This window comes from Artemia franciscana, chromosome 5 (genome assembly GCF_032884065.1).
Source record: "Artemia franciscana chromosome 5, ASM3288406v1, whole genome shotgun sequence".
NCBI classification, from domain to species: Eukaryota; Metazoa; Arthropoda; class Branchiopoda; order Anostraca; family Artemiidae; genus Artemia; species Artemia franciscana.
Window position 1 is genome coordinate 44,363,482 of NC_088867.1, and position 21,461 is coordinate 44,384,942.

The window sequence follows — 21,461 nt, forward strand, 5'->3', positions numbered from 1 at the left end:
AATTCCTGATCTTTTTAAAATAATGCCAGGAAATGTGGCTCAACCTTCACAGAAAAATCCCTCCTCCCCACAGAAATATCCTCTAGAAAATTTGTATTCCGGTGAAAATTTACCCTGAACAATTACCGTTAACAAAGGGAAAGTCGGCAAAGGGAAAGTAAGACTTAAGTACAATTTAGTACAGGAATTCTGGCATATTCCCACATTAAAAAATTTCCCCTGAAAAGGTACCCCCTGGAAACTTCCCCTTCCATAAAAATATAACAAGCAGAAAATTTAGCCCCCCCCCCCCACCTGAAAAATGTATACATACTTCCCAATAGCAAATACTACATGTAAACAATGGGTGAATTTTATTAGTTAAAAGCCTGTCTCCAGGGACTGTTGGGGACAATGGTATCTCCAAAGGTATAGCTATTGGTTCTTTAGACTATGTTGAACAAAATGGCTATCTCAAAATTTTAATCAGATGACTTTGGGGATAAGGGGTAAGGGAGGGGGCCTAGTTGCCCTCCAATCCTTCCTGTCACTTAAAAAGGGAACTATAACTTTTAAATTCCGTTCGAATGGGCCCTCTCCCAATATTCCTGAACCACTGGGTCAATATGATCATCCCTGGAAAAAAAAACGCACATCCGTTATCTTTCATCTGGCAAATAATACAAAATTCCGCATCTTTGCAGATAAGGGTTTGAATCCTCTATAGTAGGATTCTCTGATGCGCTGAATCTGATGACATACTTTCATGAAGACTATTTATCTTTTAGGGGGTGTTCCTACCCTTTTTCAAAAATTAGGCAAATTTCCTAAGGCTTGTAGTCTTTGATGGATTACACTAAACTTATTGAAGCTATTATATTTGGAACCAGCATCATAAGCCGATAATTTTTATATATCTATTGGTTTCAAAATTCCGTTTCTTAGAGTTTCGGTTACTATTGAGCCGCGTCGCTCCTTACTTCCAGCTCGCTACCACGAACCGTTTGATACCAAGTCGATTAGATTATATCTAAATTTATTATGACAAATATAATGTACTAAGTAGTAATAGTTCTGGACTAGAGCTATTGGTTCGTTCAGTTGAATGATTGATCCTAAGTGCAAAAGAACAAATTATTGAAAGGAATTAGACCCCTAATGATACCATGTAGCTTTGCACTATATAGAAACTAACACAAAAAGCAAAGCAATTTTTACTTCATGATACGCAGTATATTTCCATTCTCATGTTTCATGGTGCGTTAACAGATTGTTATATTTTCTTTGGTTAGTTTTCATGTTTTTACAACTGGTTTTACAACAAATCACTCGATGGCTTTCTATCTTTATAATGTCCATTATAAATGGACATTTTATGTCCATTTATTATCTTTATTATTATTTATTTACATGCCCATTTATCATTATTTATTTATATGCATATTGAATAATATGCACATTTTCGTAATATACTTTTTAAATCAGAACAATGCATGTTCGGTTGTCGGTCTAGGCCAGCGATCATATTTTGGAGAGTAAAAAAAAAAACAGCAGTATGACAAGGGCAAAAACTAGAAACAACTAGAAGTAAGTACAAAGTATAAAGCAATAGCTACACGTGAATTCAGTTGTATATTTATTACGTTTTTTTCCTCACGAAATACCTGCTGAAAAGGAGATATAAGACCCGAAAATAGAAAAAATATTCTCATATTCAAGCAAGCTTAGATCATTCTCTAAGAAACGGTAAATAATGTTAGGAAATGTTTGAAATAAAAAACTTAAGTAATTCAAAAATTTGAATTATTCTTGCTTAATTAATGAAAAACTGTGAAACTAATAAATTCAATGAATCGTGTTTTTATTCTGAAAGTCAAAAGTGTAGGCTTGTCACAAAATCAGAGGTTCAGCACGGAACGTGAAACAAATACACGACATATATTCACCGAGTGTCTTCTATTAGCTTGCTATTTATTCTATTGTAATTTATTCTATTACTGTAATTTTATTAACTTAAGTGGAAAACCCAGAAGGATGTATGATGCTAAATATTGAGAAAAAGGACGCTGGGTGAACAAACAGTAATTTATGAAGACATAAATGAGGATACAAGACACAAGCTATAGCAAAAGTAATAAAATATTGACACATACCGAATGATTTGTACTTGAATATCGTGAAAGATTGTAGAAATTGACAGAGCAGTAAAGCTTGTAGAAACTATAAACGGTCTAATATTTATAATTAGGCAAACACACCACTGAACTATGAACCGAAGAAAAATTAGAACTGTTTTGGCAAAGAAACTAAAAAGAGGAAAAAATAAAATAAAAAGCTTCCATCTAGGCTTAAATGAGACTAGCCTTAATAAGGGAGAAGAGAGGTTTAAACTAGAACTTTAATGGACTCTTAAGGGGCAAAGAGAAAAAGAAAGAGCAAGGGGGAACAGAAAAAATCTGAGAAATTAGCTTAAACAAATCACATAACAATTAACTGAGGAAAACAAACTTCTTAGGCTAATAAAATGAAAAACCAACAAAAGCGAAAAAACTCCTCGCGAATCAACAAAATTTGAAATAACCTCAAGAAAAATTAGCCTTCCGGGGAGGAGGTACGCACCAAATGCCTTTAAAAAGTTAGAAACTCAATCAATCATTAAAGAGAACAAAGAGAAAAGCGGGGATATGTACAGAAAAAGTAGAGAGTGAAAACATAAAACTGAGACTGAAAACAAATTGGAAAAAATGAACTGTCAAAATAAAAAAGTAAAACGAAACAGGAGCTACAGAGTAAAGAAAAAACTTCTTGGGCTATCAAAATGAAAAATTAAAACGGTACAACAACAAAAACGCAACTGGCACAACCACAGCTCAGGCTTGCCTTCATAAGGGAGAAGATCCACCCGCTTTTTATTTTTAAGAAGCTTAATAGTATATAGATTTTTAAATAAAGACCAAGACAGTGAGAAAGAAAAGAAAAGAAAGGCAGAGAGACAATACACAGATTGAGGTAGATAAACGAAGAGATGGATTGAAGAGGAAAGAAAAGGGAGGGGGTAACAACCAAAAAATGGATCAAAATCTATGATCCTGAGTTTAAACGTACTAGTGAAACATAAACCGAGATCAGAAACCACTCAAAAACAGCAAAAAAATCCCTACAGGTTAAGCAACAGATTTCTAGCTAATAGGCTGGTAAAGTGTAGTAGACATAAGAGACTATTAAAGTGGTTATAATGACGAATTAAAAGCATTAAACCACAACAGAGCCCATAACACTCGTAATATAATAAATTTATGTACAAAGCAGCATCTCTAGAGATCAGTCAGTTTGGTAGAATAAACCGTAAATATCAGTCTTAACATATCAGTCTTAACATTGGCAAAAAAAAAGAACAGTTAATCACGAAGCTTAGAAACACACCTCATTGACATAAACTGCAAACGAGGCAAAACCTTTCTAATTCCTTCCTCAGCTCTACGAACAGAAAAACACTGAAAAACACGACCCACAAACCTTCCAACACACCGAATATCTGTACCAACTGGTATTTCCGGAGCTTTTCTGTCAATTGGATAATACACACCACGAATTCCAACATTACCATTTGAAAAGTCGATCAACAGAAACTTGAAAGGATCAGCATCTGAGATAATTGGCACAGTTTTTGAGAGTATACCGAATATTTCAAAGACTAATACACAATTCTTTGGCTTTTTGTTACTCCATTCCATGGCTTTTGATACTCCGGAAGTAAGAACTCTTACGTCAGACGGAGTGCTTCGTTTCTTTTTCACAGGCGATTTCTCTGTTCCTCCATCAGAGTCACGTCTAACATTTTCACTTTTAGTTATATTAACACTGTTACAGTCACTTGTAAAAGTTTGGCCTATTTGAGATTTCGTATCTTTTATTTGATAGTTCCCAGTGCTTTTGTTCATAGTCGAAATTTGTCTAGAAATAACGCTTCTATTGTTCATTAGGTCGGTATCTATGGCAAACTGAATATTCTCACAAAGTATCTTCCTTTCAGGAGCATTGCGGCTATCTGGTAGAGTTTTGCTCTGAAGCCCAAGGTTTCGCTTAACTCCTCGCCCTTTAGCCATTGAAATCATAGCTTCAAACTGATCCAAAACATAATCATCAGGCATCCCATCATTTGAATTCTGACAAGCTGGCTGAATAATTTCAAATTGATCATGAAGTGGATTCTTCTGCGTTCCTTGAAATTTTTGAGGTGTAAAGCCAGATTTTTGAGCAGCTAATAAATTAGCTCGTGGGTCTGCTTTGCTGAAATTTATCCTCGGCTGTGGCCTTCTAAAACTATTAGCAGGACTAGGCTGAGTTGGAATAAACTGTGGCCCCATTCCTGAATAAGAAGTACCTAGCGCGTTGGTCTGTCTGTCTACTCTGGATATAAGATTAGCCCTAGAATCTTTCAAGGAGCCATTGTTGTAGAATTGATAGTCTTGAAGCATAGACCTAAAAAAAAAAGGTATTTTAGGTATAATCTTTGCATCCTAACATTCAAAATCTATAAGCTTCCTAACAATGACTTATATAAACTACAATTCCTTTGCTAGGACAACAAGAAGTGTTGCAGCAAAATTTGATTGCCTTCATTAATGAGAGTGGAGAAAACAAAGTTTTGAACAAAACTTTGAAAGAAAAACAGACTTTCTTCCTTTCCTATCAATTGGATGCAGCAACTGCTAGCCCCTCAAAACTAAATATGAGATATGTATCACGAAAACTTGCTTTTTAAGAAAAGCAGTGATAACACGCTGCTCAAAGACAATCTCAAAATATGCTTCATCCTTAATACCAACTTTAGACTCTATACCCAGAGACCCAATCAGGGTTGTCAATTGACAAAAATGTAGGAGTTTGGGGACAAAATGCATTTTCATAATATAGGGGAGGAGACTTTGTTTTTCTTATTTATTTTTTATTAAAAAAATTAACAGAGAAATTTAATCTAAGAGAGGGCAAAATATCAAGGAGAAGAGTTAATATCCCTAAACCTAACCAATGTGAATGGTTTTAAAATTTACTATGTATACAGAAAATAATTTATTTCTTTACCCCAATAGATAACACCTAACATAATCAAATTTGCTCTTTTAATACTACGATATGTTCATCATGTATGCTATGCTACTATACGCTTTGTCCATTGCCCAAAATAAAATATAACCTAATAGTTTTCCAACACTTACGTTTCCACTGTCCAAACAAAAGTTATTAAACTGAGATTGTTAGAAAATTTCTCTGACAAATTGAATCATTGCTGGAGAATTTGAAGCTGAATGTAGAAAAATCAGATAATGCAGCAAAGCAGAATAACAAGTTTTTATGCTTACAACATTAATAGAGATATTGGGACTGCAAACATTTGTTGAAATTTTTTTTGACATATTAGAGACAAAACTTTTTCCAATAATTTAGAAAAAATAACTTTCCGGCTATTCTCACTTGACCCATGTATTCACCATTTTTTTTTCTTCTTTTTTTTTAACAGTTCCTGATAAACCATCCCTGAAATTGACAGGTCTTATTGTCAAACGTATGCTTTTTGTTTTTTTCGTTCTTGCCTGTTAAGTACTTACTGTGTATTTGATGGTAGACGTTTTGATTTTACGCCTATCACCAAATCATTGCCATAGAACTATTTTATTAATAATTGCAAGACTAAGTCACGGTATTGCAATATTATTCATAATTGTTGCATAGCCACTTGCATGAAGACATATTCTTCACCCTTAAATATATTAAAAATAGAAAAAAGGTAAACAAAAATTAAGATAGGTAAACAAAAATAGATAAAAGGTAAAGAAATTAGCACAGGAATGTAGCCGCCTGTCCCAGAAGATGAACAAGCTTCATAATTCTTGTTTGAAAGACACTCTCTATGATAGAGGAGAAATCCTAAAATAATAAAATTTCGAAGCCTTCTAGTGCCTGGACTCTAAAGCGAAATGGCCAGAATTTCCCTCATTTCCCCCCTTGACTACAGGTACACTACAACTGAATTTAACATAAATACAGACACTCTAGTGCCAAAAAATAGGTGTGAAACTCATAAGGAGTGGATGTCTCTGAAAATTTAGCTGCAGTATCCATTCCATCTCTTGTCTCAGTAATTATAATTGCATTGAAGGTTGGAGGAGAGGGGGGAGGAATACACCTCTGGAAATCATCATTCCCATGTCAGCATAGGGTGATTGCCATGTGTTTTGAAGCTGATCAGGGGAAAAAATGCATGCCTATACATCTGTTGAAAATGTGTTGAAGGTGGTCTTTGAGGATCCAAGGGAACACTTTCCACCTCTGGTACTATAGATATGACAACCGTGTTTAATCCCATTTCAAAGAGGATGCAAAATGCTTAATTTCTTGCTTTAAGCCTGGCAACGACAGGGGGAGAGGTTTCTACGGGCAATACGCCCATTGTATTGTATCAGATTAACGACGCTTCTGGACTACTAAGGTCCCTGCGTCGGCCCTGCAGTGCATTCCTGCAGCATGATTCGATCTCTGGGTCCCGTATTACCAAACTAAGGTCAAATCCACTGCGCCACCACTGGACGCAATAGGCCCATTTAATACCTCAAACATACAGTTTGAAAATTACTGCGTATTTTTTTTTATTATAAAAGACGCATCGTGCTTATCTTGCAACATAAAAGACGTACTAAATTTGGCATTCAATTTTTCAATAAAGTTAGTATTGCAGGAAATGGGAGGGGAGTGTTGAAAGGGCTAAGAGCCCAAATGTGTGCCTCCGTCAATACAGACTGAAAATCCCTTGCGTAATTTTGCCTCATACAAGGCGCAACGTATTTATCTCGTACTAAAGTGGGTGCAAAGAGGAAAAGGGAGGATAGAGTAGCAATAGCCCACTTTGGTGCTCCAGCCATACAGCTGAAATGCTTGCCAGATTTGGGTTCAAACCGGTGCAACATGCTTCCCATTATACTAAAAGGTTATCAGTGGTACTGGGGGGCCTTTGGCCTACTCCGCTTCTCTAGCCACGCCATTTGAAAATCCTCGCGTAAGACCAGTTCAAAAGAGCCTATCCTTCTGCTAGAGAACTGATCAGGATTATAAGCTATGGGTCCTTTTTTGCCTCAACTACACTACTGCAAATTAAAGCTTCATGCATCATTCCACTTCAAACAAGTGGTAGCATGCCTATCTATCTGAAAAAAAATTGTATGTAGATGGAGAAAGGGTGTTAGGGCGTCTACAGTGCCATACCCTATTTAGTGTTAATCACATTGATTTTAATTTTTTTCAAATAATTTTGTTAATTCTAGTTCCAAATAAGATACAACATGCCTACATACCTACTTAAAGCTGTTGGAGGCTTGGGAAGAGTATTGTTGGATGGGAATAGACGTGGGAAAATCCTAGATTTTCCCAACCACCAATCTCCTTCAAGTGGTCCGCACTTGAAAGGGATTAGTGGATGGGAATAGGATTGTGCAGATTACAAATACTTGCATGATGATGGTTCAAACAAGGATCAAAAAATCTTTGGGCTAAAAGTTGATGGGGGGGAAAGAGTGGGATGTCACAGGGGGGTCTCTCGCCCATTTCAGTTATCTTATCATACCAATTGGACATTATTGCACAATTCCAATTCAACCAAGGAGTAAAATACCTATCTTTCTGCTAAGACATTGGAAACGGGTGGGATAGTGGGGAATGTCGGAGAGGCCACAAGCCACGCTTATTTTTCCAATAACATGATGTGGAAATTTCCACACGCTTCTGCTTCCAACAAGGTGCAACGTGTCTGCATTTCAGCAAAAAAAAAGACTGAGGAAGATCAAGGAGGCAGTAGAGGGGCCCTTGGTCAACTTTGTGCTTCCTAGTGATTTTATTTGAATATTCTTGTAGTATTTCAGTCTAATCAGCCAGCGAAATGCCTATATATTTTTTTACTAGCCCACTGGCGGAAGGTTTGGGTTGATACTACAGAAGCCACAGGGTAAATTTAGTCATTTAGCCATACAGATTGAAAATCCCTCTGGGAGCATGCCTACCTTTCTTAAAAATGGTAAGTAGTAGGAGGAGCAGGAGGAATGAAGCAGGCCCACTGGCCTGCTTTGACTCTGATTTATTTGAACTGGTAATAGTTAAGTGATTCTGGTTCAAAAGAGGGCAACATGCCTACCATTCTATTGAAAAGTTAGCATGTGAGGGACAGGATAACAGAGAGGTCAATTTTTTTGCCGCCAGCTTTTTAATGTAATGGGTCACTATATAGTTCGTCTCTGACGAATCATTCTCCAATTTACTTTTTTTTTGTATGTAACACAGGAAAGACATTATCATCCCCTTGAAAATTTTCGAAATAAATCATCTTAAAAACGGATTCTTGAACAAAAAAAGAATTGATACGAAATTGTTTTAATATCTTTTCGAGGAGCATTGATAAGCAATGAAAAAAAAACATATTTCTCTTATCAAAGTTTTTTTTTCAATTGGTAGACTTTCTAATATTGCTACTAAGAGAGGAGCAAAAGCTCTTTTTAGAAAAGAAGTTCAATTGATGTAGTTTAAAGGGTAAGCCTTGGTAACTAGTGTCATTGCATCCATGAACAGACAAACATACACAGAGAATACGTAAAAAATTGATTAGCTTTGTTTTTGTTTTTTTTCTTTTTAAGATCCGAATTTCTGTTTTTATACGTACTCCAACCTTTGATTAAAGCTAATGGCCAATTAGGTTAACTTTTTATCAGTAGCATTTTACTTTTTACTGCAACAGATTACGAAAACTTACTACAACGTTCTTACTGTCTGAGGCTGACAAATATAAAAGCAATCCACATCTATAGGAAATTTTACGTAAGCATTGTTTCAAAAGATCTCCAAAAACCTTATGCATTGTCTTATGATATTATACTACTACTACTACAAACAACTCACTGCAGCATCAAGCCACCGGAGGCCAACACAGCTATGCACACTCCACCTTCATCCCCATTTATTCAAAGGCTTTTTCTTTACACCCTCCCATATGTTCTGATTTCCATCAAATCCTTCGTACCACCCCCTCTTATTCCATTCGAGGACGATCTGCTGTCCCAAGATTTAAGGCCGAAAAAAATGACATTTGGCAATATCCTCGTCTTTAATCTGTAGAACATGTCATGGCCATCTCAACCTTTATCTCATTACGGACCTAAAAACCAGATATAACAACATTTTTTGCATACTTTACTGTTTGAAATATGGTCCAGTCAGATGGATACCTAAAAATCCATAGAAAATTCCTCTGGAAAAACATCTAAAAAAAATTCTCTTCCGTCCTTCAGAGCTTCCAGTTTCAGAGCCATACTTGACCACTGTTATCACAGTAGCTTCCAATATCCTGACCTTCGTTTACAAGATTATCTTTCTATTCTTCTAATTTTTTTTCAACTGTGAAAAAACCCCTGGGCCTTAGCTATTCTGTTTTAAAATCTTCACTACATCAACCATCTTTAGTAATATTAATACATAGGTAAGTGAAGCTTTCTACTCGATCATTCTTCTTGTTGCCCAGCATCACCTTGACATTCATCATTTACTCCCAGGATAAGCAGCTTAGTCTTCTTAATGTTAATTTTCAAACCTATTCTAGCGCCTAAACATCGTAAAGATCATTCATTTTGTTAACATTTTCACCTAGAACACTCAAAATATCAAGATAATCTAAGTCCAGGAGAGTTTTACTTTCCCATTTAATTCCAAGCTGTCCCATAACCTTTGTTGTAACCCTTAGACCAAAGTTCATTAAAGTGATCCATATAAAAGGGATAAAACACAACGTTGTTTAAATCCTGATTCAATACAAACCATCTACTAAGTTCATTCCTTCTCCTAACTTAGTTGCACCAATATTATTCTTAAGCATAACATTAATCATTTTAATGTGCTTATCTTATCTGGTAAGTATATAACCTTTGTTAAAGCCTACTTTTATCAGCCTGATGACTCAGGCACTTCTCAATTATAAATCGTTCATCATCAGCAGTAAAACTAACACTGTATATGTGTTCGAAATATCCAGTTAAATAATTTTATATCTATTCACTGTCAATAAAAAGGTTTCATCCCCATTTTGAACTGTTTTACTTTAATTATAAATCTAAGAGTAAAAATTTGGTGAACATATCCTATCCCCTTCCTAAAATCACATTGCTATTCTCTTAAGACTTTATCTACAATATCTCTAACTGTTGAAGTAGCTAAATTTGGGGAGGCCACCATTTCCTATGTAATTCCCCTTCCCATTTCAATTCATATTCCGACCCAGTCTTGGCTGTTCCTGTGCTTTGTATGTCATTGCAAACGCAGTGATCGACACTGATGCATTAAGTAAAAGTTTTGCGGTCGCTGCTCTTTTACAACTTTTCCTTAAAAAACTCTACGAAAATAGAATAAAACTTAACGTTCTCTTTAGTCTCCAATGAAGTTTCAGTTAATCATTCAGTAGAAGATTCGACGATTATAATGACTTACAGTTACCATACACTAACATTTTTCTATAGTTCAAGTTACAAGCTAAGACGAGGAAAAATTTTTAATAAGGGTAAGACTTTCAATGACACAAAAGGCTGGAATTACGCTTTATGCTTAATTAAAAATGAGAATAGGATATTTATATAGAAAATATAAAGCTTATAGCAATGATAATGAATACACTCAGGTTTTTGAAGAGCAGAACAGGCACAAACTCCCCTCGTTTCTCAGGTTGAGTCATTTACAGAGACCAGTGTTACCAATCTCTTTTGCAAGAGCCATTTTATTGTAAATCCTTGTATGTTACATTGACTTGTCACTTCGTGCTGTTCATAACAGATTTGTCACGAAAATATTAAAATTTCGAGTAAGCAGCAACACAAAGGATCATGTTATTTCAGATAAGACCAGAATTATTAACAAGATGTATATTCTACAGAAAAGAAATAAGTCCTAATATAATAAGTACAATATTTACTACTTTTTGTTTTGTGGTTAAGGAAGGCAGAGGCACTACCCCTTGGAATCAGTACTTTGTACCAAGTTTATCAACAATTTGCTTTAAAGCTAGGACAAAGACAAAACCATTCTTAAAGAATCATGAGGAAGACTTGGAAGTTAAAACTTTAAAACCTCTTCCTAAGCCCCATTTAGCCAGTATATCTATTCCTGAAAGTGTTCTTTCAGCAACAATTTCCCAAGCTAATGAGAACCTTTCTTGCATTTACACATCTCTTTTATTTACAATTCTTTAACTCTGGTATATTTTTTCTGATGACACTAATTTCTGAGAGTAGATGAGTAGCTTTTGAATAGAAATATACCATACCCAAAATTTATCACTGGAAGGCTATTAAAGGTATCTCAGGACTTGGTGAGGAATCATACAGTGATAGGCAATGTATCTTGAATCTACTGTTGCTGACTTTTCAATTCAGGTGCAGCAACATGATACAAGTGTATCCACCAAACCAAAGACCAATACTTTGTTCTACTTTCTAATCAAACACACACACACAAAGTCTCTCAAAGAAGCTTCATAAGCCCCCAGACAGAATCAATACTGTTTCAGGTGGGTGGCAGAGGGGCACTTGCCTTGCACTAAACTTTGAAGAATTCTTTTTTTTTTTTGGTATTTTAACTGAAAAATGGTTTTTGAGTTTCCATTGAAAAAAAAATGCCCTCCTCCCCTCTAAATTTTGGAAAAATACATTCCTCCCCCATCAAATAATCGCGTGAATTTATACATGAATTAAAGATTGGGTACCAAACCTTTAAAATATGAACACTCATATCCTATATATATATATATATATATATATATATATATATATATATATATATATATATATATATATATATATATATTGACAACAGTCATGTCGTCAATAAGTATAAGTCGTCATTTACCAAACAATAAAGACAAATAATTCAGAGGCAACAACCCAACACAAGGGCTCATCAGGAGAATACACTTGCCTATAGGGTTTTGATATACATATATATATATATATATATATATATATATATATATATATATATATATATATATATATATATATATATATATATATATATATATATATATATATATATATATATATGTATATACATATATATATGTATATCAAAACCCTATAGGCAAGTGTATTCTCCTGGTGAGCCCTTGTGTTGGGTTGTTGCCTCTGAATTATTTGTCTTTATTGTTTTTATTGTTTGGTAAATGACGACATATACTTATTGACGACATGACTGCCTGTCCATGGATTATTCTTTATGGTTGATTGTGTATGGCTATGCTGTGTGACCTATGTGGTTGTATGGATGAGTAGGGTTAAGGCCTCATTCCACTAATTTAGGAAAACAGTCTTCCTTTTCTCCTTCCGTCTCCCTTTTTTTTAATGTGTTTGTGCTGTTGCATTGGTGGTTTCTCTTTTCGTATATATATATATATATATATATATATATATATATATATATATATATATATATATATATATATATATATATATATATATATATATATATATATATATATATATATATATATATATATATATATATATATATATATATATATATATATATATATATATATATATATATATATATATATATATATATATATATATATATATATATATATATATATATATATATATATTCCAAAGCACAGAACAAGGTTAAGATAACTGTATATGCATTCTCGTTCTCTTCCAAGTTTATTTTAATTGAAGTTACATTCATGTATTGAAAAAACAATCTTTATTATTAGAATTCGGTCGTAGCTTTGAGGCGTATTAGGACTTTTTTCACATGCTATGAACTAGAATTTTGAAATTATTCTGAAAACTACATTAAAACATTTCAAAATAATAACTATTATCATTTTTTGGGGCATATCAATAAACTCTATCCCCTGCTCAATGGTCAATTACATACCTTAAAGTGTATTTTCATAACAAATTTTCTGTTTTGGACTCTTCTCTTCAAACCAATTCAATGGACAAGGAACACAAAAGCTAATCCAGTATACAGAAGTTGAATTGCATAAAAGTATTTTAGATTGTTTTAAAGTGGTTTTCTAAATTTTATGTTTTTCCTGTCAGGACAGCAGATATACAGCACTAGGACAAGGGTACTGATGATTCAACTGTTTTGTAGAAAAAACACCTTTTCTACTCTGGAAGGCTAAATTTAAAGACTTTTGATTTGAAAAGGGTTTCAGTCTGTAGGAAAAACCTCTACAAATCTAACTGTTTGATTATAAGTTTGAAGTTTTATCAGAAAAGGGCACAAAACTCCAATTTTCTTAAATTGGACTGTTTTCACCTACAAATTTGACAGAACAAAAAAGTTACCTGTTTTGACCTAAGTAGGAGCCCACTTCAACACATGTTGAAATACTTGGGGAATAGGCAACTGGTTGGCAGATCCTGGTGCATTCAACATGCCTATTCTTTTTACTTCATTTATTCATTTCTCTTCAACTATTTTTAATGTATAAACACTATTCAGATAGTGGAACCAAAAAACTGATAAAATTGCCTCAAGTGTAGGGACAAAATTTGATAATTATATGGAGTGTAATAGTGTGACCTAGGTCTCAATAATATAATGTGTAATACAGCCTAGGTCTCTGTATGAACGATTTTTGGAATGGCCTGCTTCCTCTCAGCTTTAATGGTTCAGCAAAGGTTTCTTTGTTGACCACAGTGAAATTGTTGTCAACGTTTGGCCAATTTCAAAGTTAATCTACCATTTGAATCCACTTTAAAAATTTGTAGGTTTGACAGTCCTTTGTTGTGGAAGTCAAGAATTCTTGAAATATGCATGTCCTAATTAAGATTAGTAAAAATTTTATGACACCAAGGAGTTTAACATGTTTTACTAGCATTTTGGGTGGGATGGGGTCTATGAAAATGGGAGTGGATTCCGGGATTTTATAGAAGCTGATTGTCATTATTTTACTTAATGGAGTTTACTTTCATGTGTAAATTCTTAACTTTGTCCAAAACTTTGGTAAGATTTTGATGGGGTCACTTTTGATAGTTTTATGACATACTTCAAGGATCAGCAGGTCATCTACATATTAACACCTTTTAGGGAATCTTACCAAGTGCATTAATCAATACAACATACAACAGTGGTCCAAGCAAGGTTCTTTGAGAGATCCTACACGAACTAGGGAGGGGTTCAGAGAGAATATTTTGTAGTTTACAGCTTGGGATCTATTTGAAAGAAAACATATATAAAATTTACTAAGAGAGGGTTTGTTTCAAATTTATTCAGTGATAAATGAATTAGGGTGTTGTGATTGACCAAGTCAAATACTTAAAAATATAACATAGTATGAGGTCAAGCAGCACTTCCTGAGATGATTGAAAAATCTAGTATCAAATCAGTAAAACTAAAATTCAAGAAAAAAAATGACTTTTTCATGAGAAATGTAATAATCAAGTAATAATCATAAAAATTTCTCATAGTTGAGAAAGTAACTGTAAATTAAACAAATAGGCTATTTTTTGTCAGGAGGCCCTTGAATTTCAACACTACTTGTTTATCATCTGTTTTATATTTTCAATGAAGTTTTGACAGAGTCACCTATATTTCAACAGGGCATGTTGCTTTCTGTTTAAAATTTTGACAAGATTACTGAAAGATATTCTCAAAAGAAATGAGTATAATAGAACCCAATATCTATGTTTGAATTTGGCTGAAGGGACATTTTTAGTTGGTCTGGTATTCCACTACATCAGACAAAAATTTTCAACACTTGGAAAATAGTTTTGTAAATATAATATTAGCTGCCATTTTAACTTAATTTTATCACAAAAAAAAAGACCAATGTGGCTACATTTCAGTGAAGACCACATGTATCTTGATGTATGTATCAACTTTTTTTTTGCAAAACAATAACCAAGAAATGACAGTTTGAAAATTTCATGGCTAAAAAATTGTTGGGAAATTATTTTGTGTTGAAAACAGGAAACTGACTGAATTGAATATTCTTTTCTTATCTGGTTGTATTGGATATAGTGTACACATTTTCCAGTGTCAAAATATATTGATGGCTTCAAGACATGGTGTTCCAAGTCACAACTAAGCATTTATCCTGTTGTCAAGAAAAATTTCAACAATAGTTCCAAAATTGCACTGTTGAATCATTGGTTCCTTTACCCTTTCACGAATTTAGCAATGCACTACAAGGAATAAGGTAAGCAAGTAAGAGTAGAGTTGCAGAATAGCAGCTCCTCAGAAGGAGACAAAAGGAAAGAAATGCTTGCACTGCTAATTTAATGTTCTTTCTTATGGTTAAAGTTGCATGTTTGACAAGTTGTTCCTAGCCCCTCCCACCCTGTATAGGCCTAAACTATATATAAAACTGACATAAATTAAAAACAATACCATTATGTTCCTTATTTTATGCTTCTTTATAATATAATAGTCATTACCATGATGGTACACACTACCACCACCTCCCTGATGGACACATATATACTCTTTAATTATAGCCTATATTTATTTGTTGTTCTTTCCAATTGAAAACATGAATAACAGCAGAAGTAACCATAATAGTTTGATTAATTTAAATAAATTGCCTGTTACAAACCAAGAATTTGTTATTTTAGGTCACATACTACTTTTTATTTTGACTAAGGCTATATTAGAGACTATCAAGGGGGCTATTGATGAATTGTCACAAAATTAAAACCATAGAAAAGAACTTAAACTTGGAAATTTAATAATGCATCTCTTTTTATTCTAGTATGCCTTCTTCTGGAGAGCCATTATTCTGAGAATTTTGTTGTATTAGGCTAAATACTGCATTTTAGCTTGAGTGCCTCTGCATCCTAAGGCTATATAAGGGACTATCAAGGGGGCTAGGGATGAACCGTCACGAAATTAAAACTATAAAGAAAACATGAACTTTATAATCTAAAAATGCCTCTCTTTTTATTCTAGTGTATCTTCTTCTGGAGAGCCACTCTTCTGAAACTTTACCCAAATGAAATAATATTTACCCAAAATGATATATATTTACCCAATATATTATCCAAATTGAACATTGTTTTAAAGTAGTTTTAAATTTTTGTATATTGTATATGGATATATAACATTTTTATATATAATGTGTATATATAAATTTTTGTATATATTTACCCAAATTGAACATTGTTTTAAAGCAGTTTTAAATTTTTGTTAGAACTTCTTTCATACTGCCTTATGGCTTAAAGTAAGCTATTTCTGATTTGACCAAAAGGCACTACTTCTAGAAGTACTTAATAGCATTATCATGTGAGAGCTGGTAAATTTGCAGTTTTCAACACAATTTAGCTAGGATGAAAGGGAATAGGGTAAAATACATATTTTAGGGAAAGACCACTTTTCTTTGGGATTTTGGAAAAATAGCAATTGATTTTTGGACTGCACCTCTTTTACTAGAGTATGACACAATGCAAGTGTAGACCCAATCATCTTTCACTAAAGCCAGCCCATTGGGAGTAATTTGTCATTATAAATTCAATGTGTGATCTCTGTTTTGAGAATTGAAATGAAAAAAAAAACAATATTTTTATTTGTAGAATAAACATTAAGAAATAAAGGCTAAATTTTAGAATCAGAAGATAATCAGCTTTCTGTTAATATGTGACTAAAACTGGAACATTAAAGGAGATATTCATCAGAATAGGAAAATTGGTATTTCCAAAAAGAGGTTCTTCTAGGTAAGTCAATAAAATAATAATTTCAAGTGTTTCATCTTAAACAATTTTAATCATAACCATACTGTTGCATAGCTTACATCATTAACTATTCATTAGCATATACAATTCTTGTCAATTCTTATTTGATGACAAGATGTGATGTTTTAAGTTTTATATAATTTGGCTCAATTGGATATTGGTCTTTCACCCTCAATCACTTGATGGCTTTTTTATGCTCTTTTGTAATTCAGTAATTCCTTCTGGGGAATTATAGTTTGAGCTTTTAAAGGGCTCAAACAGCCTATAGTAATCAAAAGCATAAAAGCATGCCTCTTAAAAAATGCTAGTGAGAAAAAATTGGCATTTGTAACTGATTCAGGATTGATAATTATTTAACTTAGTTTTGTTGTGATGTTATTTTCAAAAATTCCTGCAAATTTGCTTTCAAAATACCATTTTACTATTAAGACTTTACTTGATCAGTTGGATTGAGAATTTTCTGAGGGACAGAACACATCAAGTGAAAGTGACCAAACAGTCATGCACTCTTTGATGAAGTCAAAGTCACCAGCAAGGTCCCCTAGGGCAGTGTCCTGGGCCCTACCCTGTAAAATATACACATAAATGAGCTAGCCCTTATCACCAGTAACAAAACCACTCTTTATGTAGATGATTCAAAACTCATAGGCCCTGCCAACACCCCTTCTGCCTGCCAATCCCTCTAAACTAATCTCAACCACATGTGCTCCTGGATCAAAAAATGGTTGTTGGAATTCAACACTGAAAAATGCAAGGTCATACACTTCAGACACAACAACCCCAAGCAACAGTACCTAATGACCCAAAACCCTGGGAGTCACCACATACTAGAGCATGTTCAGGAGGAGAGATACCTTGGAGTTTGTGTAGACTTCCAGTTGAAATTCTGCTCCCACTTATGGAAGATCTCAGCCAATGTTAGCCAAGCCCTAGGCATCATTAAACACAGCTTTACCAGCAAAAGTAGGCATGTTATCACCAAGCTCTACAAAGGACTGGTAAGACCATGTTTGGAGGTGGGGACCACCTTGGCCACCACTTGATTCAAAAAGGACAAGATAGTGCTTGAGCAAATCCAACAAAGGGCCACTAAGCTGATTGCCGGTATGGAAAACAAGCCTTTTAGGGAATCTAACCAAGTGCATTAATCAATACAACCTTAGCTTATCATTCCTGAATCAGCCACAGATGGTAGGCTACAAGAGCTCTTTAGACACATTTTTCAAATTTTGATTGGTATCAACTGTTTTATCTTTTGAGGTCCCTTTAAGACCTCAAAACATAACCCTGAAATAATTATTGAGTTGTGAAAGAGCATAAAAAGACAACATGTGACATATTCACATAGCCTACATTCTTGCTAAATTACATTGAAAACTGCAAATTTACCCCAGAGCTTCTAATATATCTAGACACTCATAGACTACACTATCAACTTATGTTCTAGGCCAGTACTGTTGCTTAGGCTGACTGAAACCATAGTCCAGGCTGCTGGCCTTCTAGCCTATAGCCTAATCTAACGTTAGAAGTGAGCGAAAACAGAGAAACAGGGTAAAAAAGAAACTTTGTAACGAAAATAAATTAGTACGTATATTATACGAAACATACATATTTCACACATCAGAACTGGAACATTCTAAAGGCCTTTTTTCGCGTCAACCAGCTGGTTTAACCAATGACAGCTTTGGTTTAACCAGCTTGTATGTTTAACGCAAAAACGGAAAAAATTACATATGGTTGAGCTCAAACAAAACTGGTTCACGAAAACACTCTTTTTACTTGTCGGTTTGGGCAAAAAATTTCAAACATAAAACATCCGTATAGTGTTAAACTATACGGCCGGCCTAGTGCCTTAAACTGCTGGGGACAGGTAGCTCAGGTACTCGCACTTCCCACAATCAATAACAGTGTATTATTGTTCATAATCGTATATATCCATTGTTCGCAGACTGGAGGAGAATAGCGCTTCCAGTAGCTAGTTTTTCTGAAGAAGAAGTCAAAGAGGTGAAAGGACTTGTTGTTAGTCCATATACCTCCCTACAATTTTTGGAACTGGAACTGGTTAAGAGTGTCATTCTATTATAATTAAATGATTTAGCACTGGCTTAATTTCCTCCGGATTTGACATATTTCACATTAGTTTGAGGTCAGAGAGAATTGAAAAATGATCTAGCATACTCTCTGGTATATTTGAAGAGATAGGAAGGGTCTGAATTAGTGGAATCTTTGGTTAAATTGTTCAGGTAATATATTGGAAAATGTTGTATTCATACTGTAAAAGCAAAATTACCTATAAAAAAGTCCTAAATGATAAGACTTTAGCTTTGTTGAGCTACCCTAAACAGAGGATAAAATTCTAGTTTGACTTCTTTTTGTTTTGATTTGGAATTCTACTAGCCTACCAGGCTATAGATTAAATTTCCAGTCAAATTCCAGTTTAGCTACTTTTTGCTATCTTTGAATGGGGTTATGTTAGGTGAATGAAACTTTCAGTGATTAATCCATAGCTAAAAACATACTCTGAGAAGCTATTGCTAAGCTTATGTGATAACCCTCTTCTGTTTTTAAATCTGGGAATTTTGCATACTGGACTGGTCTGTAACTATTAAAATTTTGGTAAAACAACATCTTACCTTAATTTTCAGCAAGCAGTTTCTGTTTCTCTGGTTTTAGCTCTGAAAATGCAATTCTTGTTATTTGAGTAGAATTTTAAGCCATATCAGTGTTTCGTATTTAAATATAGGGAAATGTATATCCTGAAAGTTTCCAAACCTTGGAAACTTCATAAATTGAAATTGAGCAAAGTTATGACACTAAAAATGCTTTTTTCTTGTCATTTAAGTAGAAGATTTATTTTGCAAGGGTTTCACTTTTATAACACAAGCATTTTTAAGGGTGTGGACCAAATATTGAGATTTCCAACTGTCATCATCACTAACCAGCAATTCTACAGGATTTAATCCTTATTTCATTAGACAATGTGATTTAAGGTAATTTAAGGCAAACATTTTTAAGAGAGAGAAAGAGTAGAGTTAGATGCTCCAAAATACTTTCCCGTGATATAGTTTAGTCTCTAGACCCATCCCTAAAAGTTTCATTTTCCTAACCTAAACTTTTTTCAAGATAATACAAATTTATCTAAACTAGAATTTTACCAAACAGAAGTTTAACCTAAGAATTTGTAATAACATATTGTTCAGGCTAGCCTTTGCAGTCCCTGCAAATTTTGACTCTTCACAATAAAGCACTATTACAGGCTTAGCCTAACAAAAGAAAATAGCAAACTGCTTAATCTGAATAAAAAAAAAATCCAAAGGGCTTTATATTTCTTCAATACAAAATATATACTAATTTTTGTTTTCAGTAGAATACTAGTTAAGTATAAACCAGCAAATGTTTAAGAATTTTTTGAGGGGGAACAGCTGCCTAAAATTAACAAAATATTTCTGATAAGCACAAAAATATAACAAATTAAGCTAAACTAGGAAATTTTTTTTCTCACTGAACAGTTACCATAACACATAATGTGTTGTAAGATTTTTGCAGTACTTGTGCATTATAGCCACCACATTCAAGTTCTATTGAGAAGTTTAGTTTGGCTAATGTTAATGACATAAAATAAAATATGATGAATATATAAAACTTTATCAACAAAATTATGAAAACTACAACAAAGAATCCTGGAATTTGTAAATCAGCATCATATCTAAATATACTGTATCTTACATTGTGATAGATTGTTTTAATGCCCTACTGTACAGGGGTAAATATTTAAATTATGTATCATAGGCAATTATCTGAAGAGTAATCTATTAAAAGTCTCCTGAGCTAACTAGGGAAGTTTTTTCTTTCTTTTTTACTTGCTTTAGCCTGTATCCAGTTCCTGATTGCCATATAAATTCCATATTCATAGTTAAATAACATTAGCCTTTGTATATAGACTATACCTTGTTGCTAATTTTATTGGGCATAGAATGTTTGATTTGGTAAAGCCCTAGAGAAGGACCTGAAGAGAAAGAAACATAATAAAAAAAAAATTCATGCTTCATAATTTTTAGATAATACCTGGTAACACATTTTACATTCAACTTTGCTCTACTTTACCCCTCAATCCTCCCAATATAAAAATGTATTGCTGAAATTTCCTATTTTCCATTTGTTTTGTCAATCTGTCTCTCTAACTTCATCCCATGTAGCTGTAAATTAAACAAATGTGACAAACAATAACTAGAAAAACAGGTGACAGGAGGTTAAATGCATTGAAAATATGAAATTTGAGCCATATTTCTGCACATTGGGAGGGGGATTGAGATAAAGTATAGCCTAACTTAATGATTTTCTCTTGCTATGTAGGGTAATTGGAAGGTCACTTGTATATCATGCTGTCCTTTTCAGTTTTAGTTGGATAGAAAAAATCCAAAGAAAGTCCCCTTTGAAAAGATAGGAGCCACAAAGTGAGATTGTATTTGTCAAAGCTTGGAGGTTTGTCCCTTCTGTCTGTTTAAACAAAACAGAATCTTAATTGAAGCTTTGTTCATTTCTATCTTAAGGGTGCACAACAATTATGATATAAGGTACTTTTCTTTATTCAATTGTCTTCTTTGTTGTCTAAAAGACTTTTTTAATCTAGATGTTTCATAAATTGCTCATTTTTACCAGAAGTTCATTTGACCTACTTTGAAATCCCTGGTCTTAAAATTACATTTGACTTTGTTAAAG

General features: G+C 33.7%; 1 protein-coding gene across 2 annotated transcripts; it reads right to left on the bottom strand.

The window, feature by feature from the left end:
- Window positions 1-1,823: 1,823 nt before the first annotated feature.
- LOC136027467 (spermatogenesis-associated protein 22-like) lies at window positions 1,824-18,478 on the bottom strand. 2 transcript variants are annotated; one of them, XM_065704760.1, is made up of 2 exons: window positions 18,351-18,478; window positions 1,824-4,461 (listed from the first exon to the last, which is right to left on the bottom strand). In XM_065704760.1, coding segments are annotated over exons 1-2 (1,086 nt in total). In that variant the 5' UTR covers window positions 18,353-18,478; the 3' UTR covers window positions 1,824-3,377. The 2 variants fall into 2 exon arrangements, with proteins under 2 accessions (XP_065560832.1, XP_065560833.1); XM_065704761.1 differs by lacking the exon at window positions 18,351-18,478 and adding an exon at window positions 18,132-18,197 and having other exon boundaries at window positions 3,346-4,461.
- Window positions 18,479-21,461: the final 2,983 nt, after the last annotated feature.